Source organism: Vipera ursinii (assembly GCF_947247035.1).
Source record: "Vipera ursinii genome assembly, chromosome: 1".
NCBI classification, from domain to species: domain Eukaryota; kingdom Metazoa; phylum Chordata; class Lepidosauria; order Squamata; family Viperidae; genus Vipera; species Vipera ursinii.
The window spans coordinates 350,590,977-350,614,927 of record NC_139512.1 but is presented as its reverse complement, the minus strand read 5'-3'; the positions used below and the strand labels follow the sequence as shown (position 1 = coordinate 350,614,927).

General features: G+C 42.6%; 1 protein-coding gene across 1 annotated transcript in view; it reads right to left on the bottom strand.

The window, feature by feature from the left end:
• HEATR6 (HEAT repeat containing 6) overlaps window positions 1-23,951 on the bottom strand; it is a 44,596-nt gene that overhangs the window by 13,082 nt on the left and 7,563 nt on the right. The window contains exons 7-15 of the mRNA XM_083348687.1: window positions 23,286-23,423; window positions 22,025-22,305; window positions 16,913-17,090; window positions 15,671-15,877; window positions 7,836-7,935; window positions 5,701-6,056; window positions 4,136-4,258; window positions 2,634-2,714; window positions 1,671-1,805 (exon numbers count right to left, since the gene is read on the bottom strand). Coding sequence (XP_083204813.1) covers window positions 1,671-1,805; window positions 2,634-2,714; window positions 4,136-4,258; window positions 5,701-6,056; window positions 7,836-7,935; window positions 15,671-15,877; window positions 16,913-17,090; window positions 22,025-22,305; window positions 23,286-23,423 — 1,599 coding nt within the window. The remainder of the gene's footprint in view (window positions 1-1,670; window positions 1,806-2,633; window positions 2,715-4,135; window positions 4,259-5,700; window positions 6,057-7,835; window positions 7,936-15,670; window positions 15,878-16,912; window positions 17,091-22,024; window positions 22,306-23,285; window positions 23,424-23,951) is intronic.

The window sequence follows — 23,951 nt, the reverse complement described above, 5'->3', positions numbered from 1 at the left end:
CGCCAGCCGACATTGTCTGGCCGACGGCACCCTGAGGAGGCCCTCTCTGTGTGAGCGCACTGGGCGATGGGAAGTCGTCCCCGGTAGCAGACGGTGCTGCAAGTATCCCGGGCCTAAGCCATGTAGGGCTTTAAAGGTAAGTACCAGCACCTTAAATCTTTTTGAGCGCCGCAAAACTTAAACTCAATCTGCTGACGCGCTTCACCTCGGGAGTAAATTAAAATGCCCAATGTGGAAACTGCCCCGAAGGGTGGCAAAGCACGGGCACAATGTCTGTGGAGATTCTCAATCATCCGGGTCAGGGTTGTCCTAAAGATGCTTTTCCAAGAGGAAAAGAGGAGAAGGGCGGTATATAAATCAAATAAATAAATAAATAAATAAATAAATAAATAAATAAATAAATAAATAAATAAATGAATGAATGAATGAATGAATGAATGAATGAATGAATAAATAAATAAACTGGACTTTCTTGTTTTTCTCTGAAGGCGTTTCCCTTCTCATCCAAGAAGCTTCTTCAGCTCTGACTGGATGGTGGGGAATGGGAGGATTTATACTCCTTGCAGACATTCTAAAAGGGTGCAAATGACCCAGCTGTCTGCAAGGAATATAATCAAGGAGAGAAGCAACCTAGAACTAAGGAGAAACTTCCTGACAGTGAGAACAATTAACTTGTGGAACAACCTGCCTCCAGAAGCTGTGAATGCTCCAACAGTGGAAGTTTTTAAGAAGAGATTGGACAGCCCAATTGTCTGAAATGGTATATAGGGTTTCCTGCCTGAGCAGGAGGTTGGACTAGATGACCTCCAAGGTCCCTTCCAACTTTATTATTACTACTATTATTAAATCCTTCCCTTCCCCACCATCCAGTCAGAGCAGAAGAAGCTTCTAGGATGAGAAGCGAAACGTCTTCAAAGAAAAACAAGAAAGTCCAGTGGCCTCCTGAAAAAAAGCACCTTTGGGACACCGGTACAATGTACCTTTTTAGAATGACTTACTGTCAGGTGCAAAGAAGCAGGACTGTACCATCAAGTTGCAGCTAAGATGATTTGCTGCTCAAGCCTAGACACCAGAATCTAGTCAAGTTAGGTTCGATGGGAGATTGGCACCCGATAAGGGTCAACGGAATTTAAGAGGGTAGACTCAGACCATTCGTGGGAATGTAACGATTCTAAGCTTATGACCTGCTAAACTACGCCCCCCCCCCCACCCCACCTCTGCCTGCTCTTTGCTTACACTTACAGGGGAATAGGAGGGGAAGCCAGAAGCAGTGTAGTTCTCGACAGAGGCACTGGTTCACAACATGAAATGACCGTATGGCATTTTGCCAGCTTCGCAGTCTCAGCAAGCACCTTTGTCTGCCAGCAAAACCAAGCCACATTTACTTACGATTTTTTAAAAACTTGCACTTAGCAAAACAAGTACAAACACAGGTCCTAGCAATAGCAATGGCACTAAGACTTAAATAACGCTTCAGAGCCCTCTCTATGCGGTTTTACAGAGTCGGCATATGGGGGCCCCCCCAGCAATCTGGGTCCTCATTTTACCGACCTCGGAAGGATGGAAGGTTGAGTCAACCTTGAGCTGCTCAGGATCGAACTGCTGGAGTGAGCAGTGTTAGCCTGCAGTACTGCATTCTAACCACTGCGCTCTTCTAGCCATGCACTTACGGGGAGACGGCTGAAGGCATCTGGCAAAATAGAGGAGAGGGCATCACAGGTGCTGGTCTGGAGAGTGGGGTGCTCATAGTTTTGGAGGGCAGCTGGTACTGGTCCATTTAGCATCTTTGTCCAGAATGTCACGACCTAGGCGGTTGAAAAGAGAATCCTTGCAGAGGATCATTCACAGAGAGAATGTGTTTGATGAATGAAGTTAAGGCAAGGCTTACTGTTTGCAAACACACATCTCTTGCCATCATTCATTTATTTTATTAGATTTTATTTTTAATCCTACCTTTATTGTTTTTAGAAATAACTCAAGACAACAAATATATCACACTCCTTCCTCCTCCTATTTTCCCTACAACAACGTTGTGAGGTGGGTTGGGCTAAGAGAGGAAGTGGCCGCTCTTCTCTTCCTCTTCCTCCAGAAAATGGCTTCAGTTGTTTTTCAAAGGCAAGACTTGATTCCTACAGATTTCAGATTACTCAATCGCTGGGAGAAAAGCAGGATTGTTACTCTTTTGACTCCCTTCCTTTGAATTATTTTCCATTCCAGCTGCCCTGACTAACAAGTCAATTCTAACCAGTGAGGAACTGGGGCACAGGTTTACCCTATTTATCTTTCCTGCAGAATTTTTACCCCTTCATTGTGGTTGATAGGGACCTCTTCACTACTGTGTGTTAATTCAGCTAACTTAAAAAGCTTTTTCAACTGGAGATGGTGGGAAAATTTTTCAAATGCCAAGAAAAACAAAGCTGATTTCCTGGCTGTGGCAAATGAAGCAAAAAAAATTGTATCTGTAATCTACACATATGTTTGTAATGTTTTAGAGCTTATATTTTGTATTTCGTATTTTTATTTCTTGTGCCTTTTTAATTGAAATGTGATGCGAATGTGCCATGCGATAAATAAATAATAAAGAAAAACAAAACGGGACAGAAAATACAATATCACAGTAGGACAATACACACCAAGTCAATGGGTACCCGCTGATCTGCAACTAGGTCTGGCTTGTACTGTTGGATTATACCCACTCCAAGTTCATCCAGAAGCTTCCAGAAGCAAGAAAAAGAAAGGGATATTAGAAAGGAATATTATAGATTTGCAAAGGGCAGGGGTCTTCAAACCTGGCCCTTTTATGACTTGTGAACTTCAACTCCCAGAATTCCTCAGCCAGGCATGTTGGCCGAGGACTTCTGGGAGTTGAAGTCCACAAGTCATAAAAGGGCCATGTTTGAAGAGCCCTGCCATAGGGAGATAGTTATACAGAGAGTCCTCAATTTACATCATTTGTCTAGAATCTGTTCAGAGTTACGTAGGCATTAAAAAAAGCGAATTACGGTCAATCTTCGCACTTATGGCGGTTGCGGCATCCCCACAGTCACTTGAGATCAAAATTTGGGTTTGGCAACCAGCCAGTATTTATCACAGCTGCATCATCCTGGGGTTGTGTGATTGCCATTTGCCACCTCCCTCAGCTGGCTTCCGACAAGCAAAGTCAACGGGATGAGCCAGAGTCACTTAACAAGTGTATTGATTCACTTAACAACTGCAGTGATTTTAACAACTGCAGTGATTTGCTTAACAACTGTGGCAAAAAAGTTCATAAAATCAGGCATGACTCCCTTAATGGACGCATTGCTTAGCAAACAGAAATTCGTCTCCCAATTATGGTCATAACTCAAGGACTACCTGTACTGGACCACAACTAATATTGCAATAAATCACAATATGGTTTAGTCTGGATTAGGTTATTCAAGTGTGATTTATGTAGTAGCTATAGCTTAACACGAATCTCATTACTGATAGGTTTTCCTTTTCAGAATAAATCAAGGAAAAACAAACGAAACGAAACCCTGTTGATTTCTTTGAGGTAGTCTCACAATTTTTTTTTGTATGAACAACATTTAATTCCAGCATCTAAGTATAGTTTAGTAATTTAAATCACCAAATGGAGCCTCTGAATCCACAAAATAAGTGATTTTTGAATCAAGCCATTCTTTAATGCAATGGCACAACTAGATTGTTTTTTTTAAAAAAAATATCATGTAAAGTTACGTTTCTTTAAGGATTTCCTGTAAGAAACATTTTTTATCAACAAGGAATCAATATTCCTATAAGCTAAATACCATTCTCCATAAAATAAATCCATATAAGACAAAAACAGTTATTTTCTCCAAAGCTTTAAATCGTGATTGTCCAACTTTTTGGCTTCCCTAGGCCGCACTGAATGAAGAGAAATTGTCTTCGGCCGCATATAGAATATATAAGTTAGTTAATACCCTGTATATAAATAGATAATAAATAGTAAGTAAATATAGTATAGTTAATGTATAAGCATATTTAATGCATATGTTTATTTTTAAAATATTTTTATGATCTTTTGGGGCCACATTATTAGTTGTCCAGGGCCACATGTGGCCTGTGGCCTGCAGAATGAACACATCTGCATTAAATAGATATTAGTACTTACTTTTGCCCCATGCAGTTGAAGAGATGGATCTGTTTCCTCCATGCATTTACAAGCCACTTCACCAAGTTCTAGTAAACAGCTTTGAGCAAGGATAAAATAACCCTTGACAAGCAGCGCTAAAACCTATATAGTAGATTGAAGCCACAAGGGGAAGAAACAACATGGGAGTTTTAATATTCAATAGAAAACCTATCACATGACAGTGAACATATCTAAACTGTTATTTAAATATTATAGCCAATAACAACTGTGATCAAAGAAGGCTGCCATTTTTTTCATTTTATTCTCATCATGTATTCTTCCTTTTTATTTTGAATTTTATATTAACATTTTTTAAATAGTGCTCAGAGTTGTTTACACAAACTGGGCACCTATCTAACCTGAATAAACTAAAAATTAAAGCAAAATACAAATTATAATTTCTGTCAGCTCTATTATTTGAAAAATTGAAATAAACTAGCCAGCATATTAAAGGCGAACAGATGTACCGTCACTTCCTATGGGCTTTCAGATGAATTAATCTGCAAGCCGAAACACTATTTAAGGCTACATCCCAGAGCGAGGTTCTAGTACCTAATGCACCCTAAATTAAGTTAGGACACTGAAGCTGTAACTGTGCTGGGAATGATTACTGCATCCCTTTAGTAACTTTGGGAAAGCCACCGAGTCATTAGAAATTGAAAGATAACATTTATAGAGCTAATTAAACTGTCAACAAAATAGAACCAAGTGGGAGTGCGATGGCTCACATGGTTAGGGCACTGGGTAAACAATCAGCAAGCCCATGTTCGAGAGCCGAGTGCTGCTGCACGACAGGGCGAGCCCCCATCACTCGCTCCAGCTCCTGCTGACCCACCAGTTTGAAAGTGGGTGACCGCAAGTAGATAGATGGGTACTGTCAATGCTGCAAACACTGACATATTTTTGCACTGACAATATAAGAGACAGCCTGTTACTTTAATTGCTTCGCTTTGGGGGGAAACGTCAGCCAGATGTTTTGAGAAGATAAGAAAAGCCGCATAGAGAATGGGAAGTGAAACTTCATATGTAAAACTAATTGGATAATGTGATTTATGACGTGTAGATAAGGGCGGGGACTGTGTGTGTGTTACTGGGTTTGGGGGGAGGAGATTTCAGATTCTGGCATCCCTCCATGAGTGCCGATGTTTCGTTTTGTTATTAAGACTTATTAGATAAACGATGCCTGCATTTTGTCTGAACTGTCTCATTTATCGGAACCATGACAGGTACCACTTTGGTGGGCAACTTAACAGGAACATGGAAGGAGCTGCCAGCTGGGCATCCCCTGAACCATGGTGATGTCACCAGCTATTCCTTTCACCCCGGAAGCGCCGTGGCGAGTAAGCGTAACTAAGTATCTTGACAACATAAACGCCAATGGGCAATGCTAACTTTTATTTATTATTTATTAAATTTATATGCCACTCCTTTCGCTATCCACTAACTTCCTTAGCGCCCCAGAGTTTCTTTATCGCCACTCAATACCATCACCACCGTGCCCGTTCTATCTGCAACCAACCAGCTCTCTCTCCTTATTCATGTACCTGCAGGGCTTCCAGGCGAACTGGAGAGGGTTCATAGGTACTAACAGTTGACAGACAGCTGGTGTCACTGTCCGAATAGCAATCTTCTCGGGGCAACACAGCAAGAGAGATGCAGAGACGCAGGAGCCAACAGGGCTCAGCTGGTGTCTTCTCCAGGGCAAGCGATGGTTCTCCTGAGGCCAGAATGGGCTCTTTGCGCCATTCAGGTGCACCGGAACGGAACGGCAGGAGGGGGGCGCCATCGCTCACTCCCGAAGAGACGGGCTGCTGCAAAAGGAGACGCACCTCAGGCAAAGGGGCTTGAGCCGATACGATGGAACCTAGTAGAGTCAGACTTGACACTCGAACATTAACATCTAGGAATCAAAAAACAAAACAAAACACAGATGGCCCACATGGAGCAGCTATTCTAAGCCAAAGAAAGATGGCAGCATAATGCATTATGGGGATCTGGAGGAGAGGAGCAATGGCTACGGATTGGTTAAGCTGCCCAAGGTCACAGAACAGCCTGGAAATATCAAGCCCGTTGCCTGAGCTACATGAGAAGGAACACGGCAGTCAGAATGGGGCTGGGAAAAGAAAGATGGGAACTATAAAAGGAAGACTGGAAAATGGCACAGTTCAGAAATGCACAAGGAAAAAGCTTCAAATTAGCAGCATTTCGGTGTTCGGCTGACTTTTGTGTGTTGTGCCCAGTGGTTCCATGAAAGGTAAAGGTTTCCCCTATCTAGTTGTTTCCGATTTTAGAGTGCGGTGCTCATCTCCATCTCTTGGCTGAGAGAGCCAGCACTATCCGAAGATGCTTCCGTACTCATGTGGCCAGCATGGCTATATGCTGAGAGACACAAAATGCCGTTACCTTCCCATCAAAGTGGTACCTCTTTATCTACTCACATTTGCATGCTTTTGAACTGCTAGGTGGGCAAGAGCTGAACGAAGGAACAGGAGCTCACCCCATTGTGCAGCGCTCAGGTCTCAAACCCGGACTTTGCAGCTGACAAGCTCAGTGTCTTTAACCCCTGAACCATCACGCCCCCTAATGGTTCCATAATCAACATTTAGTAAGGTCTCAAAAGCTAAATCTGTCCTTCCACCTCAAGAGAATTTTAGCTCCGGGTTCATGCAGAACTATCACTTCGGAATTAAAGCTGGCCTAAATCTTCCCTATTTTTACTATATATAGCAGGATTCCCATGAAACCCCTGGCTGAACTAGGATGCAACAAAGGGAAGTTATGCTCAGTTACAGCTAGTCCTTGACATATGACATAATGAAACCTACCCACTACGGCTGTATATCATGATGGTTTTAAAAGGGGTCGGTCTCACGACTGACCCAATTTTACGTGTTTTGTGGTGGTGGTTAAACAAATGCAGTGGTTGTAAATGCAAACCCACTGTTCACTAGGGCGCGGCGGATCACATGACTGTGGCATCCTGCAAACAACCACACATGAGCACCCGCAGTTCAGTCATGTGAATGGGGGCGACTGTCAGAACTTTGCATCCATGTTGTAAGTCTCCTTTTTCAGGTAGGTTGCAAATTTAAATGGCCGCTTAAGCGGCCAGTTGTTAAGTCAAGGAACACCTGTGCATTATCAATTCCTTTCCTACAGCAAATTATTCTCTTTTAAACCGTAATGCAAAAAGCTTGCTTGGTACCATGATCAGAGATGATGTCCAACAGTAACAGATATGAAGCAAACAGAAAATCTGTTCTGCGGGACAGCTTCACAATTCCACATGCCATTAATTATTGCTTTTACATGGGAGTTCCCCACATCCACACCACTTTACATGGATGGCTCGCAACCACATACACCAGCTCTAACGAACTGGATAACAATTTCTGTAGAGACACAGAGGGGCATAGATTATGTGCTGGCACATTTCTTGTGTCTTTTAAAAGAACAAAAACTTGTGAGCTGAGCAAAAAACAAACAAAAAACCCAATCCAATCCAAAACTTCTAAAAAGAGATGGGATAAACACGTTGGACCCCACCATCTGAGGCTTCTGTTAATGGCCACAAGCAAAGTTGGTTCATCCAAAACATGCAGCTGGACAATATGTTTTACTGCAAATAACACCAATGACAAAACCGCTGCCCGCAGGATGACATAAAATAACTGCATACCTTTGTGTTTAATGTAGGGCTTTATCTGGTTCCATACTCTTGATAGCAGACCAGGCTTTAAACGGTTGTACGGTACATTTGAGACCAGATTGGCAAGGCACTGTCAACAAGGAAGACAGGAAAGTATAAGTAGTCCTCAATTTATGCCCACAAAGGAGCCCAAAATTTCTGTTGCTAAGCAAAATGGTTGTTAAGTGTCCCAAAGGTGTGTCCCCCCCCCCAAAAAAAGGCAACTGGACTTTCTTGGTTCTTTTCCTTTGAAAAAGTTTTGTCTCTCATCCAAGAAGCTTCTTCAGTTCTGACTGAATTTGGAACTGAAGAAGCTTCTTGGATGACAAGCAAAACATTTTCAAACTAATAATAATAATAATAATAATAATAATAATAATAATAATAATAATAATAATAATAAAACAACAAACAAGAAAATCCAGTTGCCTTTGGGAAAGGGACCTTTGGGACGACCATGACCTGGGATGACTGAGAATCTTCACAGACTGGAGGTTAAGTGAGTTTTGCTCCATTTAAGTGAATCACTGTTGTTAAGTTAATAACATGGTTGTTACTTCCCCATTGTCTTTGCTTGTTGGAAGGCTGCAAAAGGGGATCACGTGATCTTGGGACACTGCAAATGTCTTAAATATGAGCCAGTTGCATGACTCTGGGACATGGTAGTTGTCAAGAGTTTGAATGTCCATTACGTGGCCATGGGCAATGCTGCAACCATCATAAGAGTGAAAAATGGTCCTAAGTCTTTTTTTTCAGTGTAACTTTGAAAGAATAGAATAGAATAGAGTATTTTTATTTTATTTATTTTTATTTTTATTCCATTTATATCCCGCCCTTCTCCAAAGACTCAGGGCAGCTTACAAGCTTAGGAATAGAATAGAATAGAATAGAATAGAATAGAATAGAATAGAATAGAATAGAATAGAATAGAATAGAATACAATACAATACAATACAATACAATACAATACAATACAATAGAATACAATACAATAGAATACAATAGAATACAATAGAATACAATAGAATACAATAGAATACAATACAATAGAATAGAAGCTGGAAGGGACCTTCAAGGTCTTCTAGTCCAGCCCCCTGCTCAAGTAGGAGAAGCTATACCATCTCAAGACAGGTGAATGTCAAGTCTCTTCTTAAAAATCTCCAGTGATGGAGGACTTTTGTTCTTTCTGAGGAGAAGGTAAGAGATGACGGTGCCTGGTTGGGAGTGAAAATAGTTCAAAGCACCTGAAGGCAAGGCAAGTAGCAACGGATGGCCGCTTGTCTGAAATGGTATAGAGTTGAGCAGGGGGTTGGACTAGATGACCTCCAAGGTCCCTTCCAACTTTATTATTATTATATAACTTTTATTCATTGAACATGAAACTCAGTCAACTGAACACTCAAATTGACTGGCACTAATGGCTGACACAGGTTGCTGCCAACATCCTAGATATCAACCAGGTATCTCCTTAAAATGTAAGATGTTCTGAGTAGCGCAGTTTTTTGTAGCTTTGCTGGAGTTATTGCAGGAAGCTGCAATTTCTTGATGTGTTTTGCAAAGTTTTTGGACATAGTTCCCAGTGCCCCGATGACAATGGGTACCACTGTTACACGTTTCATCCATAATTGCGCAGTTTCGATGGCCAGATTGCGGTATTTTGTAATTTTTTCCAGTTCTTTTTCTTTGACTCTGGCATCTCCTGGTACAGCGATGTCAATCAACTGCACGCTTCGGTTCTCTACAACTGCGATATCTGGCGTGTTGTGTTCCAAATGGCGATCTGTCTGTATTCGGAAGTCCCACAAGATCTTCACCCTCTCATTCGCGACAACTTTTTCCACCCTATGTTCCCCCGACTTTTCGGACACAGGCAAGTCGTATTTTTTACACAATGCCCAGTGGATTAGTTTAGCAACTCGGTCATGTCTAGCTTTGTAATCAGTTTGCGCGATTTTGCTGCACTCACATATTAAATGTGAAACAGTTTCAACTTTGTTGCTGCAAAGTCGGCAATTTGGATTGTCAGTAGATTTTTGTATCTTCGCTTTCATGGCATTAGTTTGTAGTGCTTGTTCTTGAGCAGCCAGTATTAAGCCTTCCGTTTCTTTCTTGATGGTTCCCATCTTAAGCCATGCCCATGTCAAGTTGTTATCACATTTTCCTTCAATGTTTTTCAAATGTTGTCCATGCAAAGCTTTGGTTTTCCATCTATTTAACCTATCATCCAGCCGTTTTTCCTTATATTCTGCCTTTGTTTCTGTTATTTTTATAATGCTCTCTGTTTTCACAGCCTGCAGCAATTTTTCTGTACTTTGATTTACATAGTCATTCAAACTTCGTTTTTCTTCTTCTACAGTTTGGTGGATTTGCAGTAGCCCTCTGCCCCCTATTCTTTTTTTTTTATTGAAAAGTTTTAAAATACAGTTTTCCTTTAAAAAAACCCCCTTCCCCCTCCCTGCTCCCCCCCTACCTCCCCCCAACCTCCCTCCCTCCCCCCCTCCCTCCCCCCCCCTCCACCCCGACTTCCCAGAGCTAAATACAAGGTATATATATATAAAAAGGCAATCATAAACAACCATATACTAACAACTATAAGTTCTAAAATCCATCACTCTCTAGCTTATATAGGATAAAACACACCTTAACAATATTAAATATATATAAAAAACTAGAATAAAAAAAAGAAAAAAGAAAAACGAAAGAAGACTTATTCGAATGCTACATAAAACTTCTTAACCCTATACTTGTTCTGGATAAACTCAATCCATTTTCTCCATTCCATAATATAACGTTCTTGCGAATGATCTTTCAAATAGGCCGAAATCTTCGCCATCTCTGCCAGGTCGGAAACCTTTAAAGTCCACTCTTCTATGGTCGGCAATTCCTCTTTCTTCCAATGTTGGCCTATCAAAAGTCTTGCCGCCGTAATTAAGTTCAACATCAGCTTGGTGTCCACAACTGTAGCGTCTGCAATTATTCCCAACAAAAAAAGTTGCGGACAAAACTTTATCCTCTGTTTAAAAATCTTCTGCATATTCCACCAGACTTTTATCCAAAAAACCTTAACCTTCTTACATGTCCACCATATGTGAAAATATGTTGCATCTTCATCACCACACCTCCAACATTTAGGCTGATAATTCGGATACATACTTGCAAGCTTTTTAGGATCTAGATGCCATCTATAAAACATTTTGTAAAAGTTCTCTCTTAGATTTTGAGCTTGAGTAAATTTTACGTTCCTCACCCAAATCTTTTCCCACGTATCCATTGTAATAACTTCCTGGATGTTTTGGGCCCATTTTATCATACAATCCTTAACAAGCTCTGTTTCCGAGTCAATCTCTATCAATGCAAGATATATCCGTTTAATATGTGCTGGTCCCTGATTTCTAATCTGCTTTATCAAATTTTCATCAGTCATTGTAAATCCATTTTTCTGGTCTTCTTTCCACCTGGCCTGTAATTGAATATATTGAAACCAAGTTTGAACAACCTTCTCTTCTCGCAAGAGGCTATATGATTTCAAACACCAAACATTCCTTTCCAGGCTTAAAATTTCCTTGTACGTAGTCACATCATGTTTGAAACCAGCATGTATATTTTCTATTGCGTGTTTTGGAATTGCCCACAATGGTATCTTGCTGCTTAACTTATGTCTATACTTCTTCCAAACTCTCAGCAATGCCTGTCTTAAAATATGCATCCTAAACACAGTATCTACCTTCTTATCATACAACAAATATGCATGCCAGCCAAACAACAAATCATGGCCCTCAAGATTTAATAACCTCAATTGCGTCAAATTAATCCAATCGCTTATTCCTACTAATGCAGCAGCTTCATAATATAATTTAAAATTAGGCAATTTAAGGCCACCTCTCTCACGAGTATCCTGCATAATCTTAAGTTTAACTCGTGGCTTTTTCCCTGCCCACACAAATTTATTGATACCACGCTGCCATTCCTCCAAGTTAGAATCTTTCTTAAGAATCGGTATCATTTGAAACAAAAATAAAAATTTGGGCAGGACATTCATTTTCACTGCTGCAATCCGTCCCAACAAAGACAATTGCAATTTTTGCCAACTCTCCAATTCTTTTTGAATTTTCCCCCATAGTTTTTCATAATTATTTTTATATAGCTTTGTATTAGAGGGCGACAAAATCACCCCCAGATATTTAACCCTTTTAACAATCTCAAATCCAGTTAATCCTTCTAAGAGAGCCTTCTGTGAAACTGTCATATTTCTAGCCAAAATTTTAGTTTTCTGTATATTTACTTTAAATCCAGAAACCTTCCCATATTGTGTTATTATCTCCATCAGGTCCACAACAGAGTTCTCTGGCTGGGTGACTGTAACAACCAGATCATCTGCAAATGCTCTCAATCTATAGTCCTGATCTCCAACTTGTATCCCCTTAATTTTTTCCGAGTTCCAAATCTTAACCAATAGTATCTCTAATGTTAACACAAATAACAAGGGCGATAACGGACACCCTTGCCTTGTGCCCTTCTCAATATTACATGCTGCTGTCAGGCTATTGTTAACTATGATTCGGGCAGTTTGTTTTTGATATAATGCCCTAATCGGCTGTAAAAAAATTTCCCCAAAATACATTTTATCTAAAACTTTCAACAAAAATTGCCAATTCAATTGATCAAAGGCCTTTTCAGCATCTAAAAAGATTAGCGCTGCAGAGATCTGGTTGTGCCTTTCCAAAAACTCTAACACATCAACTATATGTCTCACATTATTTTTCATTTGCCTACCACTAATAAACCCCGTTTGATCCCCATGAATCACCTGTTGCAGAACCCTCATCAGTCTATTAGCCAAAACCTTAGCAAATATCTTATAATCTGTATTTAAAAGCGATATCGGCCTGTAATTTTTAACTTGAGTAGCATCCTGGTCTTCCTTCGGAATCAAAGAGATAAAAGCTGTTCTCCAAGACGGTGGCACCTTTCCCCCCCTCTGAATTGTCTGAAACAGTTCCTTTAACGGCTTTATCATCTCAGATTGTAAATTTTTATAATAGGCCGCAGTCAAGCCATCCGTGCCTGGCGCTTTATCCACCTTCAGTTCCTTAATTGCTGTAAGAATTTCTTCTTCTGTAATCAGTTGATTAATCCCCTCTTTTTGTACTTGCGTAAGAACCGGGATGCTAGCATTCTCCAAATATATATCAATATCTTTTACATTAACTTCCTCTTTAGTATATAATTTCGAATAAAAATCCACAAAAGCATCCTTAATAAGATTCTGTTGAAACACAACCCTTCCTTTATACTCAATCTTATCTATATTAGAGGCCCTTTGTTTTTTCCTCAGTCTATAAGCTAACCATCTGCCTGGTTTATTAGCGTTGCAAAAAGTATTGTGCCTAGCAAACCGCAGATTGGTTGCCACTTGATCTGCCATTAATTTATCAAATTGTCCTCTTAGCAGTCTAATAGCCTCCTTGATCTTCACATCCTCTGGATTCAAAATCAAAGCCTTTTCTTTTTCCTTTATTTCATTCTCCAGTTCTTTCCTTCTAGTTTCCACTGCACGTCTATGTCTATTATTCATATATATCAACACCCCTCTCATATAGGCCTTGCTAGCATCCCAAACCATGTCCATAGAGGTACCCTTATTCATATTAATCTCAAAAAAATCCTTCATCCGCTGTTTGCATTCTTCCACATTTCTCTGATTTCTAAACAAATTCTCATTTACGCGCCACGAGCGCCTGTCTCTTTTCTCCTTATCAATCTCCAACCAAACTGGACTGTGGTCAGAAATAGTTCTTGCACAAATCTTCACCTTTTTAGTTCTCAAAAAAAATCATTAGTCAACAAAATAAAATCAATCCTCGAAAAAGATTGGTGTCTGTCAGAATAAAAAGTATAATCCTTCTCCTGCAAGTGTCTCTCACGCCAAATATCTCGCAATTCCAGGTCATCCTTCATTTCAAAAAAAGATTTAGGCAGTCTAGCATGACTTGGAATGCGCTTAAAAGCTCCAGCCTTGTCCAACTGTACATCCAAAACACCATTCCAGTCTCCCATAAAAATAAAAGATTTATAATCCAACTGGGTAAGCTTTGTGTGGAGTAAGCTAAAAAAATCAGCTTGTTGTTGGTTAGGTGCATATAATCCAACTAAAAGCGTCTTTTTACCTTCTAACAACAGCTCAATCATAACATATCTTCCATGCTTATCTGCTTCAATTAAATCTGCTGTTAGGGCACTTTTAACATAAACAACCACTCCATTTTTCTTATTCTCTGCAGAGGCAGCAAATTGCGTACCCAGTCTCGAGTTCAATAAATGCTTTTGATCCAAAACTCTAATATGCGTTTCTTGCAAACATATAACATCTATCTTAAATTGTTTTAAATATTGAAAAACTTTCTTCCTCTTCTGCGGTGAATTTAGTCCATTAACATTCCAGGTTAGAAATTTAGTTGCCATGCATATCCTCCCAAAGCTCTTGGAGCACAGCTTTGATAGGACTAACTTCTTTAGGCCGTGCTCCTCCCACAGCTTGACTATATGTACGTTGTGAAGAATCTGAAGACTTTTGCTGATCTTGTTCTTTTATTTTCTTTGCTCGTTTTAAAGCAGCACGCGTTACTCTTTGCTCTCTAGGATCATCCAAAGAAGTTGTAGCTTGATCTCCTCCAGCACCACTTTCCTCTGTTTCATCCTCTTGATGTTCTCCTTCTCCAGATCCCTTTCCAGCTTCCAGAAGTGTTAATGGGGTTGCTTTTAAGACATTGTTGTAGAAATCACGCGCTTGCTTCACAGTAATCAGCCGATACCTTTTACCTTCATGCATCACCATCAGCCCATCTGGAATCTCCCATCTGAACCTTATATCTCTTTGCTTAAGCTCATGCACAAGAAATGTATAGTCCTTCCTTCCCCTTAAAATCCTTGGAGGAATTTCTTTTAAAACCAAAACTTCTTGTTCAGCAATCACCACTTTAGCATCATAGGCAGCTTGTATAACTTGATCTCTAATCTCTCTTTTTGCAAAATAAACCACCACATCTCTAGGCAACTTTCTCTGTCTGGCAATCCATGAATTCACCCGAAACACTTTATCCATAGCTGCTCTTATTTCAGATGCTGGCTGATTTAATACCACTTCGAGAGCCTCAGAGATCAGCTGCTTCAAATCTTCTTTAATATTCTCTTTTAAACCTCTATAGCCCCCTATTCTTCTTGGCAGGTACAACCTGTCGATGTCACTTTGTGGATGTAGAGCGTGGTGCATGTTCAAAAGTTTACGCGTTTTCCGGTCTAGGTGTTCCAATTCAGCCAATGTTCAGTTGATAATTCCTCCAAGGTCCCTTCCAACTTTTATTTTTATTTTATTATTATTATTATTATTATTATTATTATTATTATTATTATTATTATTAATAATAATAATAATAATAATTTATTATTTATTCGGATCGTGAAGTTAATTGGCTCTGTGCCTGTAAAGTGATATGTTCACATGATCACGGGATAACGCAACCATCATAAATACATGCCAGTTTGCCAAGCATCTGAATTTTGATCATGTGACCATGGGGATGCTGCAACGGTTGTAAGTGTGAGAAACAGTCATCAGACACTTTTTTTCAGTGCTGTGTCACTTCAAACGGTCACTAAACAAATAGCTGTACGTCAAGGACTACCTGTGTGCAACAGGTTGAGTTCACAGAGCAAAGGTGGGGTCAGACTAGAAGACCTCCAAGGTCCCTTCCAACCTCTTGTTATTCTGCTACTCCGAACTACTAGGAGCTGTAGTGCAAAAGCAACATTGGTAGACAAACATTTACCTTGATTATCTGGGTGAGGGTCTGGGACGAAGATTCGGCCACCAAAGCCAGCAGCAGACACCGGTGAAGTTCTCGGATGCTGGAGGCAATGCTCACGGAGAAGGGCGTGAAGGCTCTTTTGTGATCAATGGCATCTTCGGCAATGGACAGGAATTGCTTGGAACCTTCCAAAATGGCTGAGAGAACTTGAAAAGCACCGGCCCGTGTCTGCAATAGAACAAAATCATTAAAGGAGTTGAGCCTAGGCACCTGGGGTTGGGGTGGGGGGGTGTTTGTTCCAAATTATCTTCTACATCAATGTTTCTCAATCTTGGCAAATTTACGAGATGTGGACTTTAAACTCCCAGAATTCTGGGAGTTGAAGTCCTAACATCGTAAAGTTGCCAAGATTGAGAAACGCTGTTCTACATCATTTCTCAAGGATATTGCTGGAAGTCTTGGCTGGACCTATGGAAGACAGAGATGGGCTGAGCAGTTGACACGATCGTCATTAGCATATTCTTCTTCCTCTCTAGCAAAAGGTCAAATAACTCTCTGGTGTACCAGGGAGCTGAAAGCGATAAAGGGCTGGAGTGCCAGTGGAGGAACTTCAGAGTGAATGTGGATTGAAAGAGGGTGGGGCTCTCTTTAAAGACCCACATTCAATTCTACTCCTGCATCCTGGATATCATGTATAGATGTTAGTTAGTTAGGTTGTTTTAACTCTACGTTAAACCTTATTTTATTTACCTTCAGGACAGGATAGGACAGGACAGGACTTGTGGTACTGCAGTGGTTATAATGCAGTATTGCAGGCTAATTCTGCCGACTGCCAGCAGTTCGATTCTGACCAGCTCAAGGTTGACTCGGCCTTCCATCCTTCCGAGGTCGGTAAAATGAGGACCCAGACTGTTGAGGGCAATATGCTGACTCTGTACACTGCTTAGAGAGGCTGTAAAGCACTATGAAGCAGTATATAAGTCTTATTGCTATTGCTATAGGGTAGGGTAGGGCAGGGCAGGATAGGATAGAATAGGATAGGATAGGGCAGGATAAGGACAGGACAGGAAATATGGAATGGAATAGAGTGGAATGGAATGGAGCAGAATGGAACAGAATGGAGCACTCTGCTTGTAATGTTCTCTGACTGCAATAAAGTAAATTGAACTGAATTCTATTCTATTGCAACGAGTGCTTGGAGGAGGGCTTATGCTGGATCATATGGGATGGGTAGACATGACAAAGATAATGAAATCCCCTTACCTTGGGGGAAGGATCTTTTAAAGCAATGGTCATCAAAGACACTGTCTGGGGGCTTCCTATTCCAGGTTCATCAGGAATAAATGCTGACCAGTAGCCATAGAGAACTTTCTTCTCTACGGATTTCACAGCGGAAAGGAAGCAGGTTAAAGCCGCTTGGCGAACTTTAGCTTGGAAAGACCTGATGTGAAACAAAGACAAACAGGCAGGGGGGGGGGACTGATTTAAGACGTTAAGTAAATGACATTGTCATATTGGTCAAAGTGGGCAGGGGGGGAGAATCTATGAACTTAGAATATAGAACACAGAACAGTGGTGGTGAACCTATGACGCGCGTGCCAGAGGTGGCACTCAGAGCCCTCTTTGTTGGCACATGCGCCACCACAGCCAGCAGCAGGTCCATCAGGCCGCCACTGCCGCCCAAAGCAGGGGCCCCGTCCAGCACAAAGGAGGCAAAACGGCCGACTAACAAGCTCAAGTAGAGGTGGTAGAGCAGAGGTCACCAACCATTGTCGATTGGTGGACTGGAAAAAAGGGAGGGGGAAGCATTTTACATGCGTGCCTGCATGCAAGGGGCTGCGAGCATGTACGTGCTGCAAATGGGGCGGGGCTAGTGCCTGCGTGATACTAGCCCTGCCCCATTCTTGTGTGGCCTTGTATCTGCACCACGCACTGCGGTGGCAGCCGTTTTTGCGCCTTGCAGCATGGTGGCATTTTGCACCCCTGGATTTTGCATGCCAGAGGTGGCACTTAGAGGTGCCTCCCTGCCCCCCCCCCCGAGGGCACCACAATGCTGATGCGGCCCTGGCACTTTGCGATAAATAAGTGGGTTTGGGGTTGCGGTTTGGGCACTCGGTCTCTAAAAGGTTTGCCATCACAGACATAGAATAATAGGGTTGGAAGGGACCTTGGAGGTCTTCTAGTCCAACCCCTTACCCAAGCAGGAGACCCTATATTATTCCAGACAAATGGCTGTCCAGTTTCTTCTCGAAAACCTCCAGTGTTGGAGCACCCACAATTTACGAAGGCAAGTCATTCCACTGATTAATTGTTCTGCCAGGAAATGTCTAAATTTTTCAGATTTCTTCATTTGAACATTGTATTGGTTGCAGTGCCCACCTCACATAAAAAGTGACTCTGAGCAGCATACAATCCTTAGTTTTTTTAAAAAAACACCAATAAATTTATAAAAACCTTCACTGTTAAAAAGTATAAAGAGCACAAGAACAAGAGAGGATGATATTAATCACAGTTAGGAAGGTATCGCCATGTCTTCCTGATTCCCTGGGACCCTCCCAGGCAGGATATTAGCCAGATCTTGAAAGGCTTGTGGAAAGTTAAGAGAGGATCCAATCTGGGTCGGACATTGGGACCAGAGGTTTAGTCTTCAAAGCTTTTGGACACGTCCTGGAGCCCATCCTCAGGGAACTTCTCTCTACTACAATATGTGCTTTGGACCAGGGGTCCCCAACCTTTGGGCCACGGCCCGGTATCGGGCCGTGGGCTGCTGGCCACTCGCACTGCAGCCGCAGGGTGTGAAAACAGGACACCGTGCTGCGTGGTGCAAAAATGGGACGCCACCATACCGCAGAAACGGGACACGCACTGCCGTGCTGTGTGAAAACAGGCCAACGCCGCACCTCGATGCACGAAAAGGGGCCAATGCTGTGCCTCGGGGGTGCAGAAATAGGGTGCTGTGCACAAGAATAGGGCAGGGCTAGTGAGTACATTTGTGTCACGCGCATGCTCGCAACCCCGTGCACACAAGCACATGCAAGCATGCATAAAATGCTTCCCCCTCCCTTTTCTTTTGGTCTGCCAACCAAGAAAGATTGGTGATCTCTGCTTTGGACTATTCTATGCATTGTATTTATGTGGTGCCTGGTTGTATGTGGTCCCCTAGCTGTAGATTAGGGTACTGCTGGCTGGCCACTAAGTTGTTGGGTGTTGTTTCTTTGCTCTGCCAAGTCCTCAGCTCCTAAGTACCCGATAAGCTGGTGATAAATCAGCACTCCTGTTGACCCACAAGGGGCCCGTTTACCAGGCTTAAATAATTTCCCTACTCAGCCAACAATCTTAGTGGCTGTGAAACTGAATACAGGTCCTTGTTCACTGCAACGTGAGGCTGCCAGTAAATTCTACGCATAGAATAAATAGCCCATGCCACACATTCTGGTGAGAGAGAAATTCACTGAGGATGAGCTCAAGCACAAGTCCAAAAGCTCAGAAGAATAAACCTCCGGTCCTGTTGATTGCCTGAGAGTGGATCCTGTCCCTGTATTCTGGGACAGGTATTTTTTGCCTTGATTCGCAAGGTTTAGGGGGATGGAGCTAATCTCATTGCCAGGAAGGGAAAAAAATCCCATAATAAAATGGCACTATGGCAAGTGGTTCCCTCTTGAAGCCTGCCAGGTATAGGCCATTGATCGATAGAATCTCTCTGCCGGATCTAATGGGAGGGGCAGATATGTTTGGGGAGATAACCTGGCCCCTAGCCATGAAGGGCTTTAAAGGTGAAAATGAGCATCTTTAATTAGACCCGGAACCAAAGTGCCAACCCATGCAGCTCATAGAACAGAGATGCAATGTGTGCCACTCTAGGGGCATAAATAACTGCCCGCATTTTGCAACAGTTAAAGCTTCACCATACTCTTCAAGGGCAGCCCACGTAGAGTACATTAAAGGTAAAGGTAAAGGTTCCCCCGCACATGCGTGCTAGTCGTTTCCAACTCAAGGGGCCGGTGCTCATCTCCGTTTCAAAGCCGAAGAGCCAGCGCTTGTCCGAGGACGTCTCCGTGGTCATGTGGCCGGCATGACTAGACGCCAAAGGCACACGGAACGCTCTTACCTTCCCACCGTAGTGGTCCCTATTTTTCTACTTGCATTTTTACGTCCTTTCGAACTGCGAGGTTGGCAGAAGCTGGGACGAGTAACAGGCGCTCACTCTGTTACGCGGCACTCGGGATTTGACCCGTCAAACTGCCGACCTTCTGATCGACAAGCTCAGCGTCCTAACCCACTGAGCCACCACGTCCCTAGGCAGAGTACATTACAGAATTCTAACTGGGCGATGACTAAGGCATGAGTGTCAGGGACCAGAAGCCCCTGACCGAGGAACAGGCACAACTGGCACAAAACACATAACAGGGCAAAGGCCCTCCTGGCCACAACTAACACCAGCTCTTTGAGCAGGAGTTGTGAATCCAGGAGGACCCCCAGATTGTGCCTAATGTCTCCCCTCCAGCACCCAAAGACGGCGCATTCTGAGAACCAGAATGCCCCTAAACCCAAAACCACTCAAGTCTTGCCGGGTCCAAAGCACCAGAGGGAGGACAAGAAGCAACGGATGGAAACTAACCAAGGAGGGAAGCAACCCAGAACTAAGGAGAAAATTTCTAACAGTGAGAAGAATTAACCAGTGGAACAACCTGCCTCCAGAAGTTGTGGTTGCTTCATCCCCAGAGGTTTTTAAGAAGAGACTAGTATAGTATAGGTCTCCTGAGAGTGGAGAGGGTTCGAGTAGATGACCTCCAAGGTCCCTTCTAACTCTGTTATGGTCCAGCTGAAGCCTGATAATAATAATAAAGTTGGAAGGGACCTTGGAGGTCATCTACTCCAACCCCCTGCTGAGGCAGGAAACCCTATACCATTTCGGTCAAATGGCTGTTCTGTTTCTTAAAAACTTCCAGCGTTGGAGCATTCACCGCTTCTGGAGGCGGGTTGTTCCACTGGTTAATTGTTCTAACTGTCAGGAAGTTTCTCCTTAGTTCTAAGTTGCTTCTCTCCTTGGTCCGTTTCCATCCGCTGCTTCTTGTCCTGCCTTCAGGCGCTTTGGAGAATAGCTTGACTTCCTCTTCTTTGGGGCAGCCACTGAGATATTGGAACACTGCTATCATGTCCCTCCTCGTCCTTCTCTTCATTAGACTAGCCATAGCCGATTCCAGCAAGTGTTCCTTATATGTTTTAGCCTCCAGTCCCCTGATCCTCTTTGTTGCTCTTCTCTGCACTCTTATCCATGTTGTTCCTTATCCAGACCCTCAGTCTCCAAGCACTGAGATAAGACTGCACGTAATTGCTTAATTCCCCAGGGGCAGGTATGTGTAACTGAATATCGTCAGCATATTGGTATCTCCCCCCCCTCCCCCCCATGGTAACAGATGAGCTCACCCAGGGGCCTTGCGCAGATGTTAAATAGGAAAGGGGAGCCCACCAAACCTTACAGCACTCTCCTGGGGAGGGTGTGTCTGCCTTTCCCCAGTCACCCCTTCCTGGAATCAAGCCCAGAAGGAGGAGGCAAGCCAACAGAGCGCCAGGTTGCCACCCCCCAATCTTCTGAGATGATCAGGAAGGACACCAGGAAGGTTGAGGGTCTCGATGGCATTTGTTGCCATGGTTTTCTTTGACAGATGCAATTTGCCACATGTCAATTTGAAGCCAGCCGCATGCAAACATTAACCCATAACAAGTAAAAAAAAACCTCTCTTTGCTCTTCCCAACACAGGTAGTCCTCGACTTACAACTTTTCGCTTAGCGACTGTTGGAAGTTACAAGGGCACTGGGGGGAAAAAATGACCCAGGTCCATTTTTCCACACTGACGATCGTTGTAGCATCCCCACGATCACGGGATCAAAATTCAGAGGCTTGGCAATGGGCTCGTATTTATGACGGTGGCGATGTCCCTGTGTGTGTGTGTGTGAGACGCGATTCCCCTCTTGCGATCTTCTCGCAAAGAAAGTCAACGGGGAAGCCGGGTTCGCTTAACAACGGGGGTACTTACTTGACAACCGCAGTGATTCGCTTAGCAACTGTGGCAAGAAAGGTCGTAAAATGGGGCAAAACCCATTTTAACATTTAACAGCAGTCCGACTTAGCAACAGCATTGCGGTCGTAAGTCGAGGGCTACCTGTATTTGCGACAAACAGAGGCAGGCAGGAAAGTGAAGAAAACCGAGGGAGGAAAAAAAAAATCTAAATAGATCTCTGCTTTTGAAAGAACTCAGGTCCAAGGGAATCCAGCCACGCTGCTGTGAAATGAACACACTTCAGTGCTGCATAAAGGCAGCCGGGGGGGGGGGGGGCGGAGGGGAAAGATGTTGAGTGGTTGCCATCACAAACCTTGTTTTGCTCTGCATTCCACCTTCAGCATCAGAATATTCTGAGTCACTGCTGCTGATTCTCTTCCAGCTAAATGCGTGGGAAGATAAACGCTCCTTCGCAAGTGAAGGATATTTATCATTGAAAGCCCAGTTTGTCATCTTAGGGTCCTGATCTTGGGATAACTCATCTTTCAATGAGGGTTTCTCTACTCTGGCTCCTTCGGCACCTCCTGGCTGTTCTTTTACTTCTTCTTCAGGCTTCCCTTTCTTGGGTTTTCCTTTAGGTTTTTTCCTGCGGTTCTGTTAGCAGGGGTTGTGGGGAGCAGAAATTATACAAACACGTATCTTTTTCAATTCAGTGAATTTTATACACAGTTCTCTTTGATCAATCCGCTCATCTAATGAACAGTCTTCCGAATATTAACACAGAATAGCCTGGACAGGATTTTTCTTTTGGCATCAAGGAATCTAACTCGAGAGGCCCTCTTCGACTTGGTGCTTAAGGTACCATGTGGCTAACAGAGCCTCCTGCTCAAGATTTAAGTCACAGTAAAAAAATATTTCGTCTTTCACAACAACTGCTTTGGAAGCCCCTCCTGTCCCACTTCGGACCCCCTGTTTGGAAAGCAAAAGCTTCCACTTCGAATCCCTGGCATCTCCCGCTAGCAACGGAAAATCCATTTGAAAATATGAAAAGAAGCTGTCAGCTAGAACAGAATTTCTTCTCGTACCCTGTTGCCCCCTCCAGATGTGTTAAACCTCTCATCCCCAATGAAAACTGCCATTCATGAAGACGATGGGATTTAGAAGCCCCATAAGCAGTAATTAATGAAGGCAGATATATGCTCATAAACACTGGCTTTGCTCTACAGCAGGGGTCTTCAAACCTGGCCCTTTTATGACTTGTGGACTTCAACTCCCAGAATTCCTCAGCCAGCGTGCCTGGTTGAGGAATTCTAGGAGTTGAAGTCCACAAGTCTTAAACTTGCCAAGTTTGAAGACCCCTGCTCTAAGGCAACATTTCTCAATCTTGGGGCTTTAAGCTTTGTGGACTTCAACTCCCAGAATTCCCAATGTTGGTTGGGAAATTCTGAGAAATGGGAGTTCACACAGCTTAAAGCAGATCAATGTTCAGAAATACTGCTCTAATGTACAGGATTCCATGCATTGCCAAAATATTACCAATTTTTCAAGCAGACAAAAACAGTCCTCAGCTTGTGGCCAGATTACATTTGAAGTGGCTTAGGTTTAATGGACGAAAACAATATTTAAAATTTTACCCCGCTCAGTTTAACATTGTTCTGTTCCAATTTCTCTTGCTCGACGGGTGACCGGCTGTCATACTGAGGAAGGAGTGCTGGATATAAGATGCTGGGCATTTCTATGTTAATTCCAGGGAGTCCATGAAACATGCATTTCTGAAATCATCAAAGAAAATCCGAGACATCAGTGCTATAATCTATTTAGTGGCAAGGAAAAATTAAATCCATTTTTTTGTTGGTGTGGTTTTTTTTGCAAAAAACCTTTACAGGTAATCCTCCATTTACGATCAGAATTGAGCCCAAAATTTCTGTTGCTACGTGAGACAGTTAAGTGAGTTTTGATCCATTTTACGACCTTTCTTGCCACAGTCGTTAAGCGAATCACAACAGTTGTTAAGATAGTAGCACAGTTGTTAAGTGAATCACAAAATGAGACAAAGGAGGATGGTGGAAACAGAAGTACAAACACTCCAAGAAGATGTAAGATAGCATTCCTGGGGAGGAAATGATAGAGAAGAGAAACAGTTCAAAGGACTTAAGTATTGTCTAAAGAAGGAAGAATAAAGTACTGACAGCTTTTGGGAGCAGAATTTTTTAAAAAGTCAACTAAGGGATTAAGACAAAACATATATGCAGACATGGAAAAAACAGAATTATTTCCTCCTTTCTCCCATCACTTTAAAA